We start from the raw sequence: 25,653 nt of genomic DNA, 5'->3' as shown, positions 1-25,653 counted from the left end.
TAAATATGTTAAGTATAATACCACAAAAATGGGCTTAAAAATACCATCATCAACAAAGGAAATGATCTACTTTGCAATGCTATGACAAATGAAAACAATTAAAACAATCTGACAAAGAAAAATATTTTTAAACGTATCTAATAAAACAATAGGCAAGATGTCAAGAGCTCTGACTTTGAAACTCAAAATTAATAAAAAAACACGTTTCCAGCTAGTTTGTGATGTATGCTTTTTAAAAATCAGGAAACAGATTAAGAATCCTGCATGCTACTATCTATACCCCAGAAAATCATTAAGGGACAGTTTAATTCGGTTGCAAGATTCTTTATTTTGTAAACTATACATAAACAGTAAAAAAGAAAATGCATTTTACCTTAAATATTACATAAAGTTAACATTAAAGATTTTTTTCTTAGCATATATAAATCAAACGGAAAAGAATCCAACAACTTTATTTCAGTGGATTGTACACTGGGAAGCCAGCTGACCCACTGTTTAAATGGTGACACCAGTAACACCCAACAGGTTTTCCCACTTTTCTTATGGGCACAAAACCATAGGTCTGATATCCTTAGAAGCGATGGTGTACCAGAAGGGCTACATGATTAATTCACATGCTAACTTAAATACAGCAATTAAAGTAATTTCTGTTGCAGTTAAATCTTAAATGCTACTCCACACAATAATCATAAACAAGTCCACACGGTAACTATGTAACAGCAGAAAAAAGAAAGAAAGTATTCTACTTTCTTCATTCCAGCAGCAGTACCGGGACTCGTATTAGTTTGTGATTAGGTGTACCTATCTACGGCCTAATGTCCTATGTGGGGATGCATGCTGAAACCTTTCTATTTCTATTTTGCAAGGCACCATACACTATGTTCTCTAAGTTCCGACACTAGTAACAAAAATGGCATAATTCTTACATTAAATGCAAATATTTATCTAACATAGGGAATAAAATAAGAATGAAGATTTTTAAGTTTGATATTGGGGCAAATGACAAACTTTTTGTAAAAATACGGCTTAAAAGAATCTTTCCCTTTGTCTTTCTACTTTAAGTTCTGCACCCTAAGTTGCTGGTCAGAAAGATAAAGAAACCTAGAAAGAGAAATCATGCTGGTTAAGATTATCCAACAAATCAACATGAGACTGCTGTCTGAATTAAAATAAAAATTAGAAAGGACATCTATGTTTTCAACTTTCAAAATCCACGGTTTTTCCCTACTGGCCATTTTGTAAGATATCTGGTCACATCCAGAATAACTTCCTAACGAAAAACATCACTAAAACCTCATAACTAAAGACACACAAACACGGTGGAGGTGTCCAGGATGGCGACTCTGTTCTTCTCACTTTGTACTATTCCCTCACTCACCTCTAAATCACTCCAGCTCTGGGAAGAGTCTACTTGGAAACTGCAATTAAGGTCATGCATATTTTTATGAAATCCTTAGAATTCAGGTCACTAGTATGTTATTGTAGATTCAACTTAGAATTTCTCCCAGAAAAGTATCACGTATGACCTCAGGCACTGGTTGTTTTGTTTGTGGCAGACTCACATAGATCGGTAGCTCTTCCTAATTTTCTCTTGTCTGGCTAGACTCCATATGTGTTCTCTTTTTCATATAAAAACTCAAAGTACATGATACTTCCCTAAACATGAAGTTCTATGACTTTAGTTGCAATATTGGAAATAATTATACAAAATCCAAGTGAGTTTTAGAATCACTTTGTTTGGGGGCAAAGAAGGTACTCCTGCGCAGGGGATCACTTGGTAGCTAAGAGAGACGCAGCATGTGCGGCTCGCGGCTCTCGGACGTGCATCACATGTACCCATCTTGGTCGCCGCCACCGTCATCATCGGCTTCATCCTCATCATCATCTTCAATTTCCTCTTCATCGTTCGTAACGCCGTCTTCATCGTCACCAGCAGCCCATTCACGGAAATCTCCACTTGCAAAATCTCCAGAGATCTCAAAATCAACAGCTTAGGAAAAAAGTAAACATTAATGTTATGGGACTGAGTGGCGGGATAATTTCTGAGGGTCGGAAAATTCTGATGAAAATTGAGGAAATTAAGAAACTGAGTCACTTTGCTGTATCCCTGTAACTAACACAACACTGTCCATCACCTGTACTCCAAGAAAAAAAAAATGTGAAAAAGATAAATAAAATAAAATTTTAATTTGCTCTTTAGCTGTCTTAACAAAAATAAGGTAAAATCCATTCTTTATCCTCTGTTAAAATATACAGTGCTCCAAAGCGGAATTGTTGCTGAGGTCTGATATGTACGATTTCCAGTTCGGTAATATTGAGCTCAGCCCAGTTCTTATAAAGTCCATGTCAAACTGTGAGTTTTACAAAGAACTGAGAACTTCTCCTCTTAGTGTGTAGGCAAAATAGGTGCCCCTCAGAGACGTTCACTTGCTCACGGCTGACACCTGGGACCACGTGACCTTACACGGTAACGGGGCTCAGGGGACGTGATTAAGTCACGGGCCTGGAGCCGGCAGGTCACTGTGGGTAACTTGGCTGGGCCCCGGTGATCACCTGCAGCCTTCAAATCAAAGAACTGTGTGCAGATGAAGTCAGAGGGCAGTGTGATTACAGAAGAATAGTCAGAAGCTGGGTAACGGCCCCCGGGCCAAGGAACGTGAGTGGTCTTGAGAGAGGACAAGGCCAGGAAACACTGCCCTCGGGAGGCGGCCTCAGAAGGAACCAGCCCTGAAGACACCCTGACCTTAGCTCGGGGAAGCCCACGCTGGACTTCTCATGTTCAGAAGTGCAGGATCACACGTCTGTGTGCGTTAAGCCACTAACTTTGAGGGGTTCTGTTGCAATAGCAACAGAAAACGAACACAGCCAGTAGGTGTTTTAAAAAATGTTTAGAAAGTTATAATGACTATGGAGGCAATAACGCACACATATCTCAGAATGTAATCACTTCCCAACTCCCCTAGTAGCCGTGTGTTTATTTTCTACCCTTTCTGATATTTTGGTCTAATAATTCTTTGGTAGCCTAATTATAGCAGCTCCTATTAATGTCATCCAGTGCTTATGAAATGATTGATTTCACAATACAACACACTGAAGTTCATATCTTTTGTGAAGAAAATGTTATTTGTACTCTTCTACTTTTTTATTTTCTTAATAATTTCAACATGCCCAGAAAACTCACAAGTCACATTCCCCAAACAATTTCCCTGTCACCTATTGAACTCATCTCCATATAATTATTATTTATAAGATAAACACCTGAAATTCTTTCTCCATCACGGATAACTGAAATAACTGACAGTGCAAGTCATTTAAACCATGTGTTACAAAGCTGTGTTCTCCACATGTAACAAGTATGTAATGTAGCTTTTGAGGACTGCACTCCACCCTATGGAATCTGAAAACGCTGTGCAGAAAGCCAGAACCAAGCTATTAAAAGTGTTGTGAAAAATACATGCAGAACAGCCAGTTAAGCATTAAACGCGATTGCTTTTATACCGTCTACCATTTATCTATTTCTAAACAATCACAGCGTATCAGTTTAAAAATTGCATAAAGGAGAAAACTAAACTTTTTCTGAAACACAAGACTGACCAAGTACTTTGTTTACATTTTGGTCATCTGCATTAGCTGAAACATAATCCATTAATTCCGTGTGTGTGTGTGTGTGTGTGTGTGTGTGTACGGCTAAGTGGCTTTTGTAGTGAAAACTCTCCACGGTACAGACAGAAATACTCACTTGAAACCTGCATTCTGAAAAAAGATTTCACGAAAGACTAAAGACACCACACTTAAAGCTTTACAAGGTGTGTATGCTATGCCCAACTTAATTGTAATGTTATTTTTTTAGGTTTATATATAAAATGCATGCTCAGAAAAAGAACTCGAATATTCATTATAATTACCCTACAAACAATTAAAACTATATTTTCTCACCCAAACATAAGGAAACATGCTCACACAGCTACAATTTGTGGACCTTTACTTGCAAAAGGTTACTTTTTCTTCCATGTGCTCCCCGAGTGACCTTCTCCAAAGGCACACAGATGGGAGGGTGCTGTGTGGTGACACGGCGCCCACCAGGGCCGGGTGACAGGGCCCAGAAGGGATGACGCAGTCTGCCTTACCCGAGAGGAACACAGAAGGCATGCGACATCCTTCCCGTACTTGGAGTAAAAGCGGCCCACCTTTCTTTCTTCTTCCTTAAAACATCTACGTTATGCGGCTCTACCTGTTAGTTGTACAGCTTTGTCTAACATGCTAGGAGGGAGCCCTCCTGTCCCCGTGCCCCGTACACTCCGTAGGGTTTGCACAGAGTCGGGCAGAGCGTGCGCCTCGCCAGCACTTTTCCTGCGGGGGCGAAACGGGGGCGCGCGCGGCCCTGCTCCTTACCGCAGTCCGCGGCGCCGCGCCTCCGGGACCCCGCGACTTCCCTTCCGTAGCGGTCCGCGCACCAGCACTGCCCAGCGCTGCCGTGGCACTGCGTCGGCTTGTAGTATCCGGCGGCGTCACACTGCGGGACGTACTGTCCTGGGAGACACGCACACGCGGTGGGAACAAGAGTCACCGACCATGCGCTGCGTCACTCCACACACGCACACGCACGCACGCACGCACGCACACGCACACGCACGCTTCGGCTCCAGGCTGCGAGCTACGGTGCGGGTAGGACAAAGCAGGCGCCGTCACAGTGAACTCCTCGCCTTTCTTCTGTTGAGCAAATTCACTGTCTTGTCTTTTTAATCACTCTGCAAAGGGGGCTGTTTCCAGATGCACAATATACAGAATTCGAGCTGACGAACGCCATGCATACATCATAAGTCACCCAGACCACTCAGCAGGGCATATGAGACCCTTCACCGTCTCATCACTGCCAATTTTTGACTTTCATTTCCCCAGATTGTCATTCATGTATCCTCAGCTCTTTCCACATCAAGCTCTTTTCTACAAATCCAGTCCTGCTTCTTCTCTCTATGCATCTTCTTTCTCCTCACCTGGAATCCCTCTCCTTCCCTCCCTCTTGCAATGGAAAACTTGACTGAAACGTGACCCCCTTCTGTCAGGCTGGAGGGTTTCTGATATATTTCTTCCAGCGTGTGTGTCTCTCCCTGCACGCGTTCACCACTACTCTGTGCAGCCTCTGTGCTGGGAACTGTCGGTTCTCCTGATTTTGATTGCTATACGAACAACTCACACTCAGTCTAGTGGGAAGCTAGACGCTGACTTTCACACTATAATATCTAACATGCACCTGGCACACTGCTGGTGATAAGTGTGCAATAATAATTGAGAAGTGAATTCACATTCTTCGATCAACACTCCCACACTACAGTGTAAGCTTTAGGAGATTAGACGATTTTCTTGTCTTTCCTGACCAACTGTCTGCTCAGGGACCAGACACACTATAGTTACTTGGTGAAAGAAAAAAGGAAAAACAAGGACTAATAAACAGATAAAACATGAAACTGTTCCATGTAGTCCTGCAACAATATGGGACCATTATTTAACCCTTTAAAAACGTTTCAAAATTCTGATATATAAATAATCAATTTAGTTTAAAGAGTATAATTCATTTGAAGGATTTGAACTTCTGGTCTTTCCGTGAGGTGGATATCACCAATATGCGAAACTCGAGAACACCTTCTGTGGATTTATAGCAGGAAAGAAAAGGAAGATTTTCAATATTATTTTCTCTACCTCTTAAAAAATACCATAATTTGACATACTTGACATAAAAATGTTAAGATGGACAGTTAGTGTGGCCATTTAATTTGTTGTCTCTGCCAGTACACTCTGGAAACAGAAAAGCATTACTAGGAATTAGCCTAGAACTGCAGACACCAAGGCAGCTTGAAGCCTGGATGCATCGCACCTGCTACCGCATAACAGTGGACAGACGGTCAGAGAAGGACGCTTTCCTACCCAGTTCAGAAGGAATATTGACGGGTCAGTGCTCTCTACTAATGACTTTCGTTTTTATTACGTCAGATGAATAAAGGTGCCTCCTCTCAATTGGGCTCTAAATATGTTTTCATTTTATGTAACATCAAATAATCAAAGCCTGGATGTTAATAGCTTTTTGTCACTAATAACCTTGACCAAGTCGAAGATATTTTCCAGTTGAATGTCAATGGCTTTTCCCACTGCACATGGCTGAACTTCGATTTGTAGAAAAAAACAAACCCAGGTACCAAGGTAACGTTTCCACCTGTGAGCTGGAAAGGTGTGTCTTGTAACAGGGTTAAAAGAAATGTGATACATTGTAGCTTTTATCTAATAATGTGGCTTCACATCTAAAATGCTGTATTAAAAAATTTAGTCTATGTACTTTGAACTGTGAATTTTCAAGTAATATGAAAAATCTTCTCATATAAACATACAATATTGTAATTACAAAGACAGCATATCATAATACAGATTAATCAGATCTAAAACCATAAAATTATGTGCCACTAAATACACAAGCGTGTTAACATACATGAAAAACAACAACAACAAATGTTGCATATGTGGTGTTCTACACTGTATGCTAAAATAGAAAAAAGGACATGTGTGGACAAACTGGTGAAATCCACATAAAGTGTGAGGCTTAATTAATAGGATTATAGCAACGTTAATTTCTTAGATTTGACAAATATATGATAGTTAATCTATACATGGTAAGATGGTAACTTTAGAGGAAGCTGGGTGAAAGATATATGGACACTCTACTGTATTTGTAAAATTTCTGAATCTAAAATTATCCCCAAAAGAGTTTATTAAAAAACTGTATGGGGGCTTCCCTGGTGGCGCAGTGGTTGAGAGTCCGCCTGCCGATGCAGGAGACACGGGTTCGTGCCCTGGTCCGGGAAGATCCCACATGCCGCGGAGCAACTAAGCCCGTGAGCTATGGCCGCTAGGCCTGCGCGTCCGGAGCCTGTGCTCCGCAATGGGAGAGGCCACAACAGTGAGAGGCCCGCATACCGCAAAAAAAAAAAAAATAAATAAAAAAACTGTATGTTGACAAAAATAAATAATCATATGTAATAGTTTAACAATCAGTTAATAGCCAAGCATTCTAATATTTCAAGGATTTGGGTGAAATTTGGAATTATCTATTTATCATCTAATACATACATTTACTTAGTAAAAGTAAGTTTATAAAAAGTGCTGATGAGAAACTAAAAAATCTGTTCTAATTTTCCTGAGGAACCCAGCCCATGCTTTTAACCATCTCTCTCTCTCTCCCTCCCTCTCTCTTCCCCTCTCTCTCCATACATATGTGCCATCAATTCGTGAACTGTCAACCACAGAATGAGAACCGAAGTTTCTGCTGCTTTACCTTTAGCATTGTTTAATTTTCTTTTTTACTTAGTAACTTTCAAAATGAGCATTATATTAGGGTAATAAAACAGGCATCATATCTTTCAATAGGTAAGATAATAAAAGTAAGGCTAATGACTTTCAAAAACGTCATAAATTTTGTTGCTGAAATTTAGTGAGGTCCACGTGTTGGATAAATATCGATTTTGTGTTGCTCTTTTCTTATTTATGTAAGCAGTAAAGGTGTCAGAGAGTGATCCACAACTCACCGAGGAGCTTCTTCACCCCGAGCTGCTTCTGAATACTGCTGAGCTCCGTCTGGCAAGGTGGGTCTGCAACGGCATTAATGTCACCTCAGTGGTTACAGATAAACAAAGAGGGGGCGATTTCTGTGTTACCAAACCTCAGTTAGATTTACAAGGCTTTAGAAGACATGTTACATATCAACTGTTTTGCTTATGGAGACACATACAAGTAGATACATACATGTATACATATACATGTATATACACATACACCCATCTACACCTACCTCTATGCCTACACCTATGGTACATTGCACCATCATGTACATCTACATGTATGTCATCTGCATCTACATCATCTACTTCTACATCTGCACCTACATCTACATCATCTACATCTACATCCGCACCTACATCTACATCATCTACATCATCTACATCTACATCCGCACCTACATCTACATCATCTAGATCATCTACATCCGCACTTATATCTACATCATCTACATCTACATCTGCACCTACATCTATACCTACCTCTACATCAACTACATCTACATCTACATCATCTACGTCTACATCTACACCTACATCTACATCTATATCATCTACATCTACATCTGCACCTACAACTACGTCAACTACATCTACATTTACGTCTACTTCTCTATAGAGAGGCTTTTCTACTTATTGTTTGATTATCTTAATTTCCTCAGAATGAGAGAATTGGATGAAAGAAAGGAGAATGGTATAAAATACTTATAGGATGGAAAATGTTCTTTTCATTGAGTTTTAAAAGGTCAGTCAACTCATTAATGTAAATACAACTGACACGTTGCTTCCCAAACTAACTGATTTTGTTTCCCCTCATTTAAAACAGTTTCTATGATCAAGAGAAACAGCTTCACGCTGAAACATAATCTAGGAAAACGTGAATGCTTCCAAGTTATTCAGAGACACTGTTATAAATTTTGATACTGAATAACACTGACAGGCTTCAGTCTTTTCAGTTTCACCCAGATGTTTGCAGTATATACCCAATTTGGAAACAGAATGTAACATACAATAATTTCTGACAAGCCATCTTTAAAAAAATAAACTTAGAACATTAAACCAATTTGGAAATAAGTATATGCCTATTTTTCAAACTCTTTAAAACCACTTAGAAGGACATTAGTTTCAGAGAAGTATAAAATTCTAAATAGACATAATATAGTTTGGCTTATATTATTATATTTAATTATATATTTTCTACTATATAGACATATTCTTACCTGAAAACAGTTCAATGTACTTTAGCCTCTTATTGTAAAACCTTGCTGTTAATACTTGCTATATAAAAACTGTATCACAAACTACTGAAACAGCAAAACAGTAAACTAGTACTTGCTCCACTACAACTTTTTTAGTGAAAAGGCAAGATATAATTCAAATAAGTTAAGAATTTTTTACCAAACCAAGCTCACAATATTCAGTTATTAAATTTGCATGTAAGCAGCAGAGTGGAAAGAGGCCATGAGACAAATAACTTAGTATGTATTTTACAGTTTAATACGGCAGGCCAACAATGCTTTTCCTGGAGGAATCACAAATGTGAAGAAAAAGTAATTTGCTTGAAAAACCTGATTACCTTATTGTTCTACTTCGTGCTGATACTGGCTCAACTGACCCCTTTGTTTTTTTCTAATAATTTGTGAGTCATATCATTAACAGAAGAGGAATGAAGTTGCATAATATGGACTTATAGAGTAGACCTAAAATTTCCTGCCCTCCGAATATGACATTTAAAACCAAGAGGAAAGATTCTAGCTGAAGTTTCAATGCTACATTGAAAGCAACTCTTCTCACTGCTCTGGGACAGTTATTGTAAGTAGAAGTGATATTTCTCTTATCTTCCTGTGGGGTTGCCCCAAATCAGGCACGTCTGAGTCTGACTCTCCCTGATTAAACCCGGGGCAGCCACAAGCTGTGTGTAGGGGAACCTGCCAGATTTCGAGAGAAGTCATGACAGACTGGGCTGTTCCACTACATACAGTACTGGATTGTGAATATCTGTCCTGTGCTCCGTCTGGCCTTTGACTCAGGTACACTCGGAAGGCGTGACTGAGATTTCGCCTGTCATTCAACTCTCTTGCCAACAACTGATGTAGACGAAAGGGCAGTGAGGTGGCAAAGTGCACGAAGGTTTGGACACGATTAGGCACAAGTGTATACACAAGATTTATTTCCCCCCATCTAATGGTGATTTGACTTTATGGAAAATTCTGATTTTATATGCTTAAAATTGTATGAAAATCATGAGTTATAAAATATAGGCTTTAATGTAATCATTACATTTACAAGTAATTATTCCCAACAGTAGTTTTTTTTTTGTGTGTGTGTGGTACGCGGGCCTCTCACTGCTGTGGCCTCTCCCGTTGCGGAGCACAGGCTCCGGACGCGCAGGCTCAGCGGCCATGGCTCACGGGCCTGGCTGCTCTGCGCTATGTGGGATCCTCCCGGACCGGGGCACGAACCCGCGTCCCCTGCATCAGCAGGCGGATTCTCAACCACTGCGCCACCAGGGAAGCCCCCAACAGTAGTTTTAAAAAATAAGAAAAAAAGAATTAATATCTTTTACTAGTTAATTTCGAAATGCTGTTTTTTAAAAAAATTAACATTGTTCATTGTTTTATATTCTGAATTTAAAACCTCAAAGCCTTATACTGGAACCATTCACACAGTGTCTATATTATGAATGGATAACTGTCAAAGCAACGATAACAATGCATTTTTATGTTCCCACACGAGTTGGAACTGAATAAAATGTCACTGGGAAAAATAAATAAGGAAATATCTCTATGTTTACAACAGTAATATACAATGGTGTTCTTTCTGTACTCACAACTAGTTATTTCTAGGGAGTGTATTTCGATTAGCTGTCAAATATATAGATAGATACAATGTGACGTCAAGACTGCAAAGAAAGTAGACATTGCAGAGGTGCGTGCGTGACTCGGCGGGTGCCACGCACACCTGCGGGTCGTGCCACAGGGAGGCACCCGGACCAGCTCAGCCTCTTTCTCAGGAGGCCTCTGCCCGATCCCTTTCCTTCATGGAGCCTCTCACAGAATGGATACACTTAAATAACTTTATTCGATTTACTTTGTGCACATTTCAAACATTCCTAACACCAAAGGACAACATTGCCTGTATTTACTGTCTTTCATTAAATTAAACATCCTTTGTAAAACTAATGCAGATGACGCCTGTTCTGACATCTCCTCCTGTGGCTGGAAGGCATAAACAACCTCGAAAGGAGCGACCGTTCTGGCTGTCGTCCCATCAGGTGTATCGCTGACGGGGCTCCTGCCCCGAACAGCGTTTGCCAGCGGGCTGCCTAGGGGCGCCTCTCAGCAGTTTATGTATGAGGACTTCGCAAAGTCTGAACGTAAAGGTTAAGCTGCTGGAGATGCAAACTACTATCAGTACATACAGGATGGATAGACAACAAGGTCCTACCGCAGAGCACAGGGAACTACATTCAAAATCCTGAGATAAACCACAGTGGAAAAGAAAATGAAAAAGAATACACATCTATATCTCTATAACTGAGTCACTTTGCTGTACAGTGGAAATCAACACAACATTGCGAATCAACTAGACTTCAATAAAATTAAAAAAAAAAAAAAGAGGTACAGCTGCTGGAGAAAGAAGTTTCAGATCCCCGTCCCTGAGCTCATTCTGTAACATGAAGGACTTTAAGATCACTAAGTGTCGTCCTCAGCTGTGGACGAGATCGTTACTTTGTCACAGGGCTATATGAGGGATAAATGATTTTATGTGCCCAAAAGACAACATGGACCTGAATAAATGTTAATTTACTTTCTCTTTCCTGTATCTTACACGACAGGACTTTAACTGAAATAGCAACTGATAAATTGAGGTACTATTTTGAGTAGGGGCTTAAAATATATTTTATGAAAGTAAGCTATTAACACCTAAGGTAACAAGAATCCCAAATTAATATTTTTCCTACTTATTCTTTTATAACTAATTAGAATGAAATCACACGAACCACACACAATCATATCCATTTTGTGTTGCTTAATTGTCATGATTTCAGAAAATCAGCCATAGAAACAGATATGCATTTTAACTAATTACAAACTTTTTTAGGTTACAATTTTTTTCCCTTGGAAAACTACAAGTATTTCACTTACCTGAAATTTTATATTCTCAACCTAATTTATTAAACTTTGGAAATTAACCTTAATTTATTTTTGAAAGGTTTTTTTAAAAAATAACACTATATTTTTCAGATATTTTCCAACAACCCTACAACTATAACCCTGATTGCAGTCTTAAGTCAACCTGGATTAATAACACCCCATTATACATTATTCTCTCGTTCTCTCTCTCTATATATATGTACACACATACACACACACATACATATATTACTCTAATTATAATAAACTTAAGAATTTATTGTTTTTATTGAATAAACAGGAAAAACATTCTTTATAAGGTGAAACACTTGAAAAAATGTTTTTAATGTTTATTCTTTTCCATGAAATTACTTAATGAGCTAACTCCACAGTCAGTTATCCTGATAGCACTTTTGTAATATTTTCTAGCATATTAATGAATGGAATTAGCCAAACTCTCCTAAGCTTTTGGGAATTTGTATAATCATTTAACCAGCTCAGGTATCATTTACTAAATTATCTCCGCTGTGTAGTAAATGACCTCAGAGGATGTCTTCATATGACTACGAAGATTTTGATACTTTGGAAGTAAGTATCAAGAATAATAATGAAAAATATATAAAGCAGAATCTTTGGGGGACCTTTAATCAGTTCTCTGAATATTACTGCAAAATCTAGGAATGTCTTAAGGTAAAAATATTTACTTCTGCAGTAGAAACATTCAGAGTTATTCAGAATATTTTCAAATGTTCATGTATAAACACTTGGACATGCTATCATAATAATCAAAGAAAAATTAAAATAACCTTTGTTATCATAACAAAAGACCACGTCTCTTCATGGCAGTTTCCCTGGATTTACTTTTTTATTCTGTAAGTCAGCGGTCTCTAATCTTTTTGGCACCAGGGAGCAGTTCCACGGAAGACAACTTTTCCACGGACGGCGAGGGGGAATGGTTCAGGAAGTGATGGGAGCTACGGGGAGCGGTAATGGTTCAGGCGGTGATGTGAGCGGTGGGGAGCGGCTGTCAATACAGATGAAGCTTCACTCGCTCGCCCACCGCTCACCTCCTGCTGTGCGGCCCGGTTCCTAACAGGCCGCGGCCCAGTACTGGTCTGCAGCCTGGGGCTTGGGGACCCCTGCTGTAAATGATTTAAGGGTATACTAGTCATTAAAACCAGGGCAAAACTTTTTGGGGGTGTTCAGTCACCTAAAAAGCACATATGCAATAGTGTAAGTCAACAAGTGTGGGTGTTTGTGTCAGTATGTGTGTTTGTGAGTTTGTGTGTGTCTCTGTGCATGTGTGTGTGTGTATGGTTTAGAATATTTTAACAAATCCAATCTACTTTTTTTTTTTTTTTTTTCTTTTTGCGTTATGCGGGCCTCTCACTGTCGTGGCCTCTCCAGTTGCGGAGCACAGGCTCCGGACGCGCAGGCCCAGCGGCCACGGCTCATGGGCTTAGTTGCTCCGCGGCATGTGGGATCTTCCCGGACCGGGGCACGAACCCGTGTCTCCTGCATCGGCAGGCGGATTCTCAACCACTGCGCCACCAGGGAAGCCCTCCAATCTACTTTTTAAACTTTGTTTACAGCGGTTCATAAACACATTAGTGGTTTAATCTATGCTACAAACCCTGCTGTTGACTCACTGCTAATCAATTTATGCATAAGCATGTCATCCCTAATCACTGAACTATTACTAATGTATGAAAAAGTAATTGTGATAGTAAAATGACTGATATAATGTGCCGGCTTCCATATGAAAACCTGAGAATCATTAACACAGATTAGAGCAGCTTGTTCATTCTGGTAGCTGTCAAGGGCTTTCAAAGGCAGTGACAACAGCAGATGTATCATGTTAGACTAATTTCCAATTTGTTTTTCAAAATTAGCATCAAAGTTACACATGGCATTTTTTCTTAGTTTCCCCAGACTTTATCATAATTTGAATGTTTTCGGTCTATTTCCCTTAGACACAATTTTAGTTATCATTTGGCTGATTACATAAGCATGGCTCCAATTTTCCTTATGTTCCCGTTGCCTAGTGAAGCAGGACGCATGGGGACCAGCCTCATCCAAACCTTCAGGCTGCCTTGCCTCTCCTGGGGAATTAAGACTCTTTCTTTGCTAGTGCATTTTCATAAAGCTAAGTTATCCAAAAAGTTTGGAAGGCTGAGTCATTTTAAAATCAAAAGTGTAAAAATAACTTCATGGTGAAGGCTGTGGTTCATGTGGCTCATTTAATAAGATCACAAAATAGAACATTAAAACTCCACAGCATAGTGATAAAAAAACCATTTACTTTACACCATGGGCAAAGCAGAGAGCAAATTAATTTAATGATTACTTTTAATATCTATGTTCTCATATCTCTGTGTGTTTCTTGGTGGTTCATAATGGAAACTATAATGAAGTGCATTAATAAAAAATATTAATTACTATTTTTCATCTCATTTAGTGTTTTTTTTCCTTCATTTAGTGTGTTTTGCATCCCTAGCTGAGTTATACCGTTCAACTTGCTGCTTATTTGCTCTTTTATTAAACACTCTAATTGGAAAACTATCCCTCACAATGAATGGGGTGTAGAGTGTTGTTTTTTTTTTAATTGAAAAAAATTTCCTTGGAGTGTAGTTGATTTACAATGTTGTGTTAGTTTCAGGTGTACAGCAAAGTGAATCAGTTATACACATGTACATATGTCCTCTCTTTTTTTGATTCTTTTCCCATTTAGGCCATTGCAGAATATTGAGTAGAGTTCCCTGTGCTGTACAGCAGGTCCCTATCAGTTACCTATTTTATACATAGTGGTGTGTGTATGTCAACCTCAGTCTCCCAACTCCCCCCCACCCCTTTCTCTCTGGGAGCCAAAAGTTTGTTTTCTGCACGTGTAACTCGGTCTCTATTTTGTAAATTGAGGACAGGGTACAAATGAGCTTGTCTGTAGTGCATGGCTTTCCTGCACGGACAAAATGGCCTTGGCTCGGTACCTTGTTGCCTCTGGAAGCAGTAGCACCACTCGTTGTTGGAGATGGAGCTGTCCTTGTACGTGTCACAGGAGCTGAAGAAGGCCTCCGCGCACCGCTCGTTCTTGTCCAAGTAAATGCTCCCAAGCTCCGACGGGTCCAGGAGCAGGTCGTAGTTTGTATCAAGTCTGTTAAACATCCAGCCGAGTGAATCCTTGCAAATTGGCAAAATACTGGTATCAAATCCTAAAGGCAAAGATGGAAAGATATTAGCTAAACATGAAAGTTGCCATCAGCAGCAAGCAAAATAAAGAAGTGTCACAGCGGGTTTGTAAGAACAAATCTGACTCCATGTTAGATCTGTTTCTTTTTCATTAACCTCTGTATTCTGCTGCTTTTGCTACAGTTAAGAATGTTGCCTACAGCCTAAAATATACAGGATAGCCCAGTTCTCAAGGCTCTGACCTTTAAGGGGATAACATTTTTCCATTCATATAGAGATAAAACGTTGCCCAACAGAGAATAATATTTGTCTTGTTGGACGTTTACAGGAACATCGTGACCTGACCAGCATGGACAGATGCAAGAACAAGGATTCTGACACCATGAAGTTTGCAACAACCAGCCACGCCCCTCCCTCACCTGCCTTTAAAAATACTTTGCTGAAACCCTTCTGGGAGTTTGGGGTTTTTGGGGCATGAGCCACCCATCTCCTTGCTTGGCCCTGCAATACACTTTTCTCTGCTCCAAAATCTGACGTTTCGATTTGTTTGGCCTCACCGTGCGTCACGCATATGAACTTGCAATCAGGTTCCTGAGGGCACCTACTCAAGTTGAGTCAGAAGTCGGGCTTACATCCACCTTGAGTAACTGGTTTCAGAGTGAAGTGGGGTAGTAACATATACCTCTCAGGATAGCTGTGAGAGTGAACTAACCAGAATATAAGGCATCTAGTGCTAATCAGTCATTCATTCAGTGGCAGTAACTACTGTAATTATATTATATATTATTTACTATTCTTTTTGTTGTTCAAGCTTTTTCTGAATAAATAGGCTAGACGCATGCCTTGCTCGGTGGCTATAGCTATAACTGAATAATAATACCCTACTCATAAAGAAATAAACTTCATTTTTTATTCAGAGAAATGAAAATGCCCTTTGAACAAAAGTATAATTAACACATAATAAATAATAATTTCAACAATGCTCTGTATCTTGGTACAACCATGGTGACCGTGATAGTTCACAAGTAATATCCAGTGCAAGAATAACCAGCAGGTAATTTACACACTGCTGTCTTCTGCTTCCCACAAGGCAACTTTTTAAGCACACAGCCACTAGAATGAGGCAGCAGGGTGCACTGGCAGCAGATCTGCACACCATCGAAGTGTGGGTTACCTGGGTCAGCTGCTGGCCTCGTGAAGGCTCGGTGTCCTAAAAAGCAGCAGATGCGACGTCAGCGTGTGAAGGGTAACTGAGAAATTTACTTTCAACTCTTCTTATTTGTCAGGTTTAAGCTACCTTGAACGCGGGTTTTGTCATCCGGTTTTTGTTTTATTTGCTACTCTTCACACATTGCAAGTGAAAAAAACAATACTCACGTCACTGGTATGGAAGAGAGGGTGTGTTTGGAGATATGACGGCTCTCTGAAAACCGAGTATCAGAAAGACTGAATCTTCAACAGCAGGAGCTGGGAGCAGTTGAACCGTTTATGAGCGGAACCCCCTCAGGGGTAGTGACGTGTATGTTCTACTAGTTACATGCACTATTTGGATAATTTTACTTTGTTAAAATTCAAGATGCAAGAATAAGTGCAGATATAGATATTTAAGGTTTCCTATTCAAATCCTATCTAGCATTTTAAGGATACTTAGGATTAAAAATGAAATAGGACTTAAGCAATTCATAATTTCGCCACCTTTTCAGGGTTTATTTTACTAATAAATTCAGAGCATATTTAGTGCTTTCTACCTGTGCAATGGGGGCCAAAGGTAAAGAGGTATTTGTGACACTTTCATAAAAGCAGACAGACAGAAATTCAGTGGTTGTCTCACTGTTTGTCTTTGTAAAATTGTTTGTAGAACCCAACACAATTCTCCCAAACAAACAAACAGACAGAGAGCAAACATGAACTGCTCAATTCCTATTGACTTTCCAGGTCTTGACCCTGGTTCTGAGAATGCAGAGTTCAAATATACAGACAAGACCCCACTCTCTTAGAGTTTACTTTGAAAACCAGCCTGGTTTGAGATATTGGTTAAAACTGCCTCTTACCACCCAAAGTTGTCAAATGCCCAGGGATTACATGAAGAAAGCAACCTGCAGAAAAAGATATACTAAAGTCTGTAAAACCAATCAAAGAACTTGAGTTTGGGGTGTGAGATTCTGGTGTGCCTTGGACCCCACCCTTCCTTCCCAAGCTCATTTTAGGACGCAATGGAGAAACTAACTGCCTTCAGCAAGATCTTTTTTGACCCACCTCCTAGAGTAGTGAAAATAAAATCAAAAATAAACAAATAGGACCTAATTAAACTTAAAAGCTTTTATACAGCAAAGAAAACCATAAACAAAATTAAAAGACAAACCACAGAATGGGAGAAAATATTTGCAAACAATTCAACCGACAAGGGATTAATCTCCAAAAATACAAACAGCTCATGCAGCTCAATATCAAAAAATCAAACAACCCAATCAAAAATGGGCAGAAGACCTAAACAGACATTTCTCCAAAGAAGACATACAGATGGCCAAGAAGCACATGAAAAGATGCTCAACATCACTAATCATTAGAGAAACGCAAATCAACACTACAATGAGGTATCACCTCACACCGGTCAGAATGGCGATCATCAAAAATTCTACAAACAATAAATGCTGGAGAGGGTGTGGAGAAAAGGGAAACCTCCTGCAGTCTTGGTGGGAATGTAAATTGATACAGCCACTGCGGAGAACAGTATGGAGGTTCCTTAAAAAACTAACAATAGAACTATCATGTGACCCAGCAATCCCACTACTGGGCATATACCCTGAGAAAACCATAATTCGAAGAGACACATGCACCCCAATATTCACAGCAGCACTATTTACAACAGCCGGGACATGGAAGCAACCTAAATGTCCATCGACAGATGAATGGATAAACAAGATGTGGTATATATATACCATGGAATATTACTCAGCCTTAAAAAAGAATGAAATAGTGCCATGTGCAGAGATGTGGATGGACCTAGAGACTGTCATACAGAGTGATGGAAGTCAGAGAAAAACAAATGTATATTAACGTATATATGTGGACTCTAGAAAAATGGCATAGATGATCTTATTTGTGAAGCAGAAATAGAGACAGACATAGAGAACAAACGTATGGATACCAAGGGGGAAAAGGCATGGTGGTGGGATGAATTGGGAGATGGGGATTAAGACATACATACCATTGATACTATGTATAAAATAGAAAACCAATGAGAACCTACTGTAGAGCACAGGGAACTCTACTCAGTGCTCTGTAGCGACCTAAATGGGAAAGAAATCCAAAAAAGAGGGGAGATATGTATACATATAGCTGATTCACTTTGCTGTACAGCAGAAACTAACACAGCATTGTAAAGCAACTATACTCCACTAAAAGTTAATTAAAAAAGAGAAGGAAACCTACCTGCCTTTATGAACAAAGGTCTTAGAAGAGGAGAGAAGGGCAACTGGGAGTTAGTGATGCGAGTTTAGCCCATCCCCCCAACTACTTCTGAAGGGAGGGGTCATCTAGTGAGCCTCCCAGAGCTCTGCAGGGTGGGGGGCGGGGGGGGGCTGCAAGAACATCCCGTAAATGCACCAGAGTCTGCGGGGGACAGGGAGTGTCTGACCCCCAGGGGAAGGCCTGCTTATGTGCTTTTTTTTTTTTTTTAACATCTTTATTGGAGTATAATTGCTTTACAAAGGTGTGTTAGTTTTTGCTTTATAACAAAGTGAATCAGCTATACGTACACATATATCCCCATATCTCCTCCCTCTTGCGTCTCCCTCCCACCCTCCCTATCCCACCCCTCTAGGTGGTCACAGAGCACCGAGCTGATCTCCCTGTGCTATGCGGCTGCTTCCCACTAGCTACCCACCCTACGTTTAGTAGTGTATATATGTCCCTGCCACTCTCTCACTCCGTCATGAGTCCTGTTGCTGCCAAAGTGGAACTCTGGGTGCTGGGATGCTGAGGTGGATGGGATACAGGGGACCCCAGAGGAGGTGACCAGAAGCCAGCGGCGGGGGATTAACAAGAGCGCTCCCTGTGGGGAGGAGCGCTGGCGGACCGGCGCAGAGACCGCAGGGCGAGCGTGCTCTGTCCTCCGCACAGTGAGGCTGCAGTGCTGACGTGATCGGACTTTGTTTTACTGGGTGGGCCCCAAAGTGCTTTCGGTTTCTTAAGTAAAAATAGGGCTTCCCTGGTGGCGCAGTGGTTGAGAGTCCACCTGCTGATGCAGGAGACACGGGTTCGTGCCCTGGTCGGGGAAGATCCCACGTGCCGCGGAGCAACTAAGCCCGTGAGCCATGGCTGCTAGGCCTGCGCGTCCGGAGCCTGTGCTCCGCAACGGGAGAGGCCACAACAATGAGAGGCCCGCATACTGCAAAAAAAAATAAAAATAAAAGACACAGTTTTCATTTTCACCAAGAACTTTATGGAACAACGTATTACCCTTTTGTTCCATTACTTTCTGCCATTTTTCAGGCAACTTGACAATTCCATCTTCCCAAAACGTTTTGTCTTTTTGAGTCAAGAACTGTTCCAGGTGCCTTTTACGGTCTTCCAGGGAATTGACATTTTCTCCATTAAGAGAATTTGTAAAGACTGAAATAAATGGAAATCCGAAGGTACAATGTCTGATGAATACGGCAGATGAATCAGAACTTCCCAGCCAAGCGGTAACAGCTTCTGCCTGGTGATCAAAGAAACATGCGGTCTTGTGGTATCCTGATGGAAGATGATGTGTTTTCTGTTGATTAATTCTGGACGCTTTTTTTGAGTGCTGCTTTCAGTTGGTCTAACTGGGAGCAGTACTTGCTGGAATTATTCATTCGGTTTTCTGGAAGGAGCTCGTGATAGAGGACTCCCTTCCAATCCCACCGTATACGCAACATCACCTTGTTTGTACTGTATCCATTTTTCACTGGTGTACAGTATCCAGCTGTTGGATACACATTGTTGTACAGTATCCATTTTTCATTGCCTGTCACAACTGGTTTTAAACACGGAACGTCTTCATTACATTTCAGTAAAGAATTGCATGCAGAAATACGGTCAAAAAGGTTTTTTTTCGCTTAACTTACGTGGAATCCAAATGTCAAAGCAATTCACATAACCCAGCTGGTGCAAATGATTTTCAACGCTGATCTGGATATTTTGAGGATGTCAGCTGTCTCCCATGTGGTATAACGCTGATTGTTCTCAATGTCTCGATTTCATCGCTGTCAACTTTAACTGGTCTACCCGACCATGGAGATTGTCCAGGGAGAAATCTCCAGCATGAAACTTCGCAGGCCACTTGTGACACATTTGATCAGTCACAGCACCTTCTCCATACACTGCACAAATCTTTCCGTGCGTTTCAGTCGCATCTTTACCTTTCTTGAAATCATAAAGCATAATATGCCAAAAAGTTGCTTTTTTTCCTTCTGTCTTCAATATTAAAATGGCTACACAAAAACACACCCATTTTGATGTCTTTTTTTAAACGCACGCTGATATGACAGCTGTCACATACAAACTAACAAAAGTGTTTCAAATGAAGTTAAAGACAACTAAGTGCTACTAGAGCCATCTTACGGAGAAAACCGAACGAAACTTTTGGCCAACGCAATAGAAGGGAAACAGCCCCTGCAAAGGATTGGATGGGAACTGGGCCGGAAGCTGGCAGATCAGCAGGAGGTAACCATCACAGCCCTCGTGAGAGATTTTGGTGGGTTGTTTGTATCACATCTCCACTCGAGCTTCTTTTGAACAATCATCAATCTTTAAAATATAAGTTTTAAAATGATCTCTGCCCAGCTTTTATGACGGGCCAGTCAACATCCTTGTCAGTTTGAATGCGTTGTTATTTTTCTCAGTATAGGGGGAAAGGACAGTGGTCTTAACGATTCACTGGTTTTTGTAGCTCTACTTTGAGGAGAGCTTTTCTACAAATCAGATATCAACATGAAAGAATATTTCTGAAAATATGACATGCATAGATACTTAACAAACCTTAGACACAACAGGACCAAGAGTTGATCCTTTATGTTACAAAGAAGCGGACTTCTTATAGAGTCCACGCCTGTTGGTGAACGATCAATTTGATGACATGTGATGTCTTAGATGGAGAATGTCAGGGAATCTGACTTGGATTCAGGTCACTGGCCCGAGTTCTGCCCCTACCTTGTTGTGGTTAAGTTATTTAATGTATCAAGGCTGAAATGTCCAGAGTGAGACAATGTGGGAATTTTTAAAGTCTGATCCCTATGTTACCCTGGAGATAAAAAATACAGTGAGTTTATGTTATTTGAATGATATATTTATACACAAAGTTGTGTTACAAGGGTCACTGGAACGATAAGTAACAGAAATGGACTAGAAATAAAATTATTCTGATAGTCTAAATTATCAGTAAATGTATACTATTCAGTATGATTCTGTTGATGCTACAAATATAAAAGAAAATTAATTTGGAAAAAAAATTTAAACTTTTGGAGCCACAGATACTGTGGTGACTTTGAGCATTCTCAGATATGCTACTGTATATTTATTATATATAATACAGTACAAATATTCTATATGTGTATATATACATGGTAAAGAACTCTAGGTCCAGCCAGAAATCTGACTTGTGTCACCAAAGCAAAAACTTTTCCTTTCACCCAACTTCTGAAGTCTACTTTGCCTCACAGAAACATAACCACTCCGGCTTCCTTATGATTAGAATTTCCACTATTTTACTTTCAACTAATTTGCATTTTATATTTAAAATGGGTCTCTGAGAGACAGCATGGCACTGAGTCTCACATTTTTTCCAAGTCTGACAATCTCGGCCTTTTTACTGAAGTGTTAAGGCCACATGCATTTAATATCATCAAAATGGTTATATTTAAAACTTCCATCTTGTTATTATTTGATTTGTCCCCTCTATTATATTGTCTTTTCCTGTCTTGTTTTTTATTAAACATGTTGCTTTTACTTTTTATGATTCCCACTTAATCTCCACTATCGGTTTATGTGGCAGGCAAAACCGTGGTCCCTCAAAGATATCCACGTGGACCTATGTGATACCACATCCAAAAGGGAGTTATGAGTATGGGTGGAATTAAAGTTCCTAATCAGTCGACTTTAAAATTGGGAGTTCATCAATGGAGTATCTGTATTGACCCAACCTAATCACATAAACCCTTAAAAGTGAAGAACTTTTCCCAGCTATAGTCAGACATAAATGACACAGGAAAAAAAAGTCTTTAAAGACAGAGGAAGGAGGCTGTGAGCCCAGGAACACGGGTGGTCCCTAGGAACGTAGCACAACACAAAAGAAAGGGGGCCCTGGTCCTTCCGCTGCAGGAGCCGAATTCTGACCACGATCCACCGACCAGGGAAATGGATCCTCTCCTGGAGCCCCCAACACCCCCATCTTGGCGTGGTGAGGCCTGCGTTAGACCTCGGACCTCCAGAGCTGTGAAACAATAAATCTGTGCTCCTGAACTACTAAGCTTTGAGGTAATGCTACAGTAGCAGTAGAAAACTAACGTAGTTTGTTCACTATATTTATTTTATTGTTTGGTGGTTGCCCAGGGTTTAAAGTATACGTCACTGGCTATCGTGTCTACCTTCAGATGATGTCACAGCCTTGACATCCACTGTAAGGAACTTACCGGAGTGTACTTAGACCCCAATTCCTCCACACTTTCTGCAATTCATCCATTTAAATTCTGCATGTTATAAACCCCATGCGCTGTTACACTGTTTGCTCTAAGCAACTTAACAGCTTTTCAAGTGATTAAAAATGAGAAAAGAAACCCTTTTAAAGGAAACTTTGTTTTCTATGCATAACACTCTGACACCAAGTGTGGGGGTTTTCTGCCCAGCAGTGCTCTATTTTCTGTGGGCGGCAGTGAGGGTCCTGCAGTTCAGTTCAGTCCTTACCTCTGTCCTCAGACCCCAGAGCCTATGGGCTCAGCTCCACAAGACGGTGCCCACGCCCCATACCAGCTGCGAGAGGTGGGGACTTGGGTCGACTGGGCTGCAGACGGGGGTTCCCACAACCCTCCTCAGGTTCTGTAACTTATTAGAACGGCACAGAACTCAGGGAAAACATTACCTACATTTGCCAGTTCATTATAAAGGCAATTCTTTTTTTTTTAGATGTTGGGGGTAGGAGTTAATTAATTAATTAATTAATTAATTTGTGCTGTGTTGGGTCTTTGTTTCTGTGCGAGGGCTTTCTCCATCTGTGGCAAGCGGGGGCCACTCTTCATCACGGTGCGCGGACCTCTTACTGTCGTGGCCTCTCTTGTTGCGGAGCACAGGCTCCAGACGTGCAGGCTCAGTAGTTGTGGCTCACGGGCCCAGTTGCTCCGCGGCACGTGGGATCTTCCCAGACCAGGGCTCGAACCCGTGTCCCCTGCATTGGCAGGCGGATTCTCAACCACTGTGCCACCAGGGAAGCCCTATAAAGGCAATTCTAAAAGACGGCAATAGACAGCCCGATGAAGCGGTACCCAGGGCGAGTTCTGGAAGGGTCCCGGTCTGGAGCTTCTGTCCCACGGGGCTGGCGTGTGTCACCCTCTCAGCACGGGGGTGCATCCACCAACCCAGAAGCTCTCTGGACCCTGTGATTGGGGATTTTAATGGAGACTCCATCACGGAGGCATGAATGACTATTAACTCCATATCCTCTCCAGAGGATGGAGGGGGGCTGAAAGCTCCTCCCTCCTAACCAGGGCTTGGTCTTTCTGGGGACCGGCCCCCAACCTGAGGCCATCCAGGAGCCCCCGAGTCGCCCCCTTCCGTAGAAGACGCTCCTTTCACCCAGCGGTTCCAGGGGACTCGGGAGCTCTGCGGAAGGAGCTCCTATCACCCTCATCACGCAGGAAATAACAAGGGTTTTAGGAACCCTGTGTCAGGAACTGGGGTCAAAGACCAGATATTAGAACAAGATACGTTCCCAGCACCTCTACTACTCAGGAAATCAGGGTAACAGAAGCTCTGTGTCAGAAATCCTGGGCAGGGACCAAATGCATTATTTCTCACCATGTCACATTTCTGGTCCCTGACAGTCCTCTGCGTAGACAGAAACTTACGCGTGGCATCACTACCTTCTAGAAACTCCTGTAACATTTCTTGAAATCTCTCAGCTTTGGATTGTTTAAAATGTCTTGATTTTAGCTTTTGTTGCCAGGGATGGTAGTTTTTTTTCTTTTCTTTTAGCACATTAGAAATGTTCCATTGTGCTCTGGACTCAAGGTCTCTGGGGAAAAGTTTGCCGATGTCCTCTTGATCTTTGTTCCTCTGAACAAAATTTGTCCTCCCCCCTTTATTTTTCTTCTAGCTGCTTTTAAGAGGCTCTTCTTAATGCTGACTTGCAGCATTTTGATTAGGGTATGCTTTGGTTCATTTTTCTTTGTTTCTGTTTCTTGATGTTTGTTGTACTTGTATCTGTGGGTTTATAACATTCATCAAGAAAATTTTAGCCATTATTTCTTCATATAACTTTCTAAGCCTCACACCTCCAGTACTGTTAGTCATAGGTAATGCATCTGACATGGCCCCAGAGCTCACTAAGACACAGGCTTCTGTTTGTTTTTTTCCTATTTTTCCATATATTTCCTATTTTCCATATTATTTTGGGTAGTTTCTATCGTATCTCTTCAGGTACATGGACTTTTTCTTCTGCAGTGTCCAATGTGCTTTTAACTCACCCAGCACATTCTTCATTTCATTTATTGCCAGCTTCCCCAGACATACTATGAGGGTGTTTTCTTCATATATCCCCTCTTGCAACTGTTGTCCCTGTTTACCTTTATATAACTGTGCATATTAATAATATCTACAATAGTTGTTTCAGGTCCTTGTATACTCATCCCACCGTCACTGTTATTTCTGGGTATATTTTCTGGACTGCAGTTTCTCCAAGTTGTGGACCATATTTTTATGCTTCATAAAAAAAACTGGTAGATCTCAGTTGGATGTTGCACATTGTGAATTTTAAGTTATCGGTGACTGGGTTTTGTGGAATACTTCTACACGTTACACTTACTTCTGGCATGAAGTTAAAAACCTGCATGTCAGTCTGACTCTGAAGGCAGCTTTAAGGCTTTGTTATGTGGGTGCAGAGCAGACCTTCATTCCAGGGCAGATATAGTCCCACCAGCAATGCAAGTCTTATTTCATCATAGGGACGAACACCCATTTCTTCATCTACTCACCAGGCAAGGACATCTGGGTTCTGGCCAGTTTTGTAATTATAAATAAAGTTGCTATAAACATTCACATATATGTTTTTATGTGAGTGTATGTTGTAATTTCTCAAGTATAAATATCTTGAGATGGGATTTCTGGGTCATACGGTACCTTTACGTTCCTTTTAGAAAACACTGCCCAACCGTTCTTTAAAGTGGTTGCACCACTTTGCATTCCCACCACCAGCGGACGAGAGACACAGTTACCCAGGTCTCACGAAGCACTGCTATTCATTTGGAGCCATTCTCATAAGGATGTAAGAGGCATCTCACTGTGACCCAAAGTTTAGCATCTCCCTAATGCTGACGGACGTCCAGATCCTTTTCACGTGTTAATTACATCATATCCCTTCTTTGGCGATGTACACAGATGTTCTGCCCACTTTTAGTCGGGTTGTTTTACCACTATTGAGAAATGAGTGCTGCCTTATATTTTCTAGATGCAAGTCCTTTATTAGATATGTATTTGCCAATATTTTGCCCCACCTT

General features: G+C 40.8%; 1 protein-coding gene across 5 annotated transcripts in view; it reads right to left on the bottom strand.

Moving 5' to 3' along the window:
• Positions 1–303: 303 nt before the first annotated feature.
• SPOCK3 (SPARC (osteonectin), cwcv and kazal like domains proteoglycan 3) overlaps positions 304–25,653 on the bottom strand; it is a 414,509-nt gene continuing 389,159 nt past the window's right edge. For all 5 annotated transcript variants that reach the window (XM_067040090.1, XM_067040089.1, XM_067040088.1 and 2 more), the window contains 4 exons: positions 14,725–14,946; positions 7,572–7,634; positions 4,393–4,530; positions 304–1,990 (listed from right to left, as the gene is read on the bottom strand). In XM_067040090.1, coding sequence (XP_066896191.1) covers positions 1,827–1,990; positions 4,393–4,530; positions 7,572–7,634; positions 14,725–14,946 — 587 coding nt within the window. In that variant the 3' untranslated portion in view covers positions 304–1,826. The remainder of the gene's footprint in view (positions 1,991–4,392; positions 4,531–7,571; positions 7,635–14,724; positions 14,947–25,653) is intronic.

The sequence above is a fragment of the Kogia breviceps genome, chromosome 8, assembly GCF_026419965.1.
Source record: "Kogia breviceps isolate mKogBre1 chromosome 8, mKogBre1 haplotype 1, whole genome shotgun sequence".
Classification (NCBI taxonomy): domain Eukaryota; kingdom Metazoa; phylum Chordata; class Mammalia; order Artiodactyla; family Physeteridae; genus Kogia; species Kogia breviceps.
This window is presented reverse-complemented; position numbering and strand designations above follow the sequence as displayed.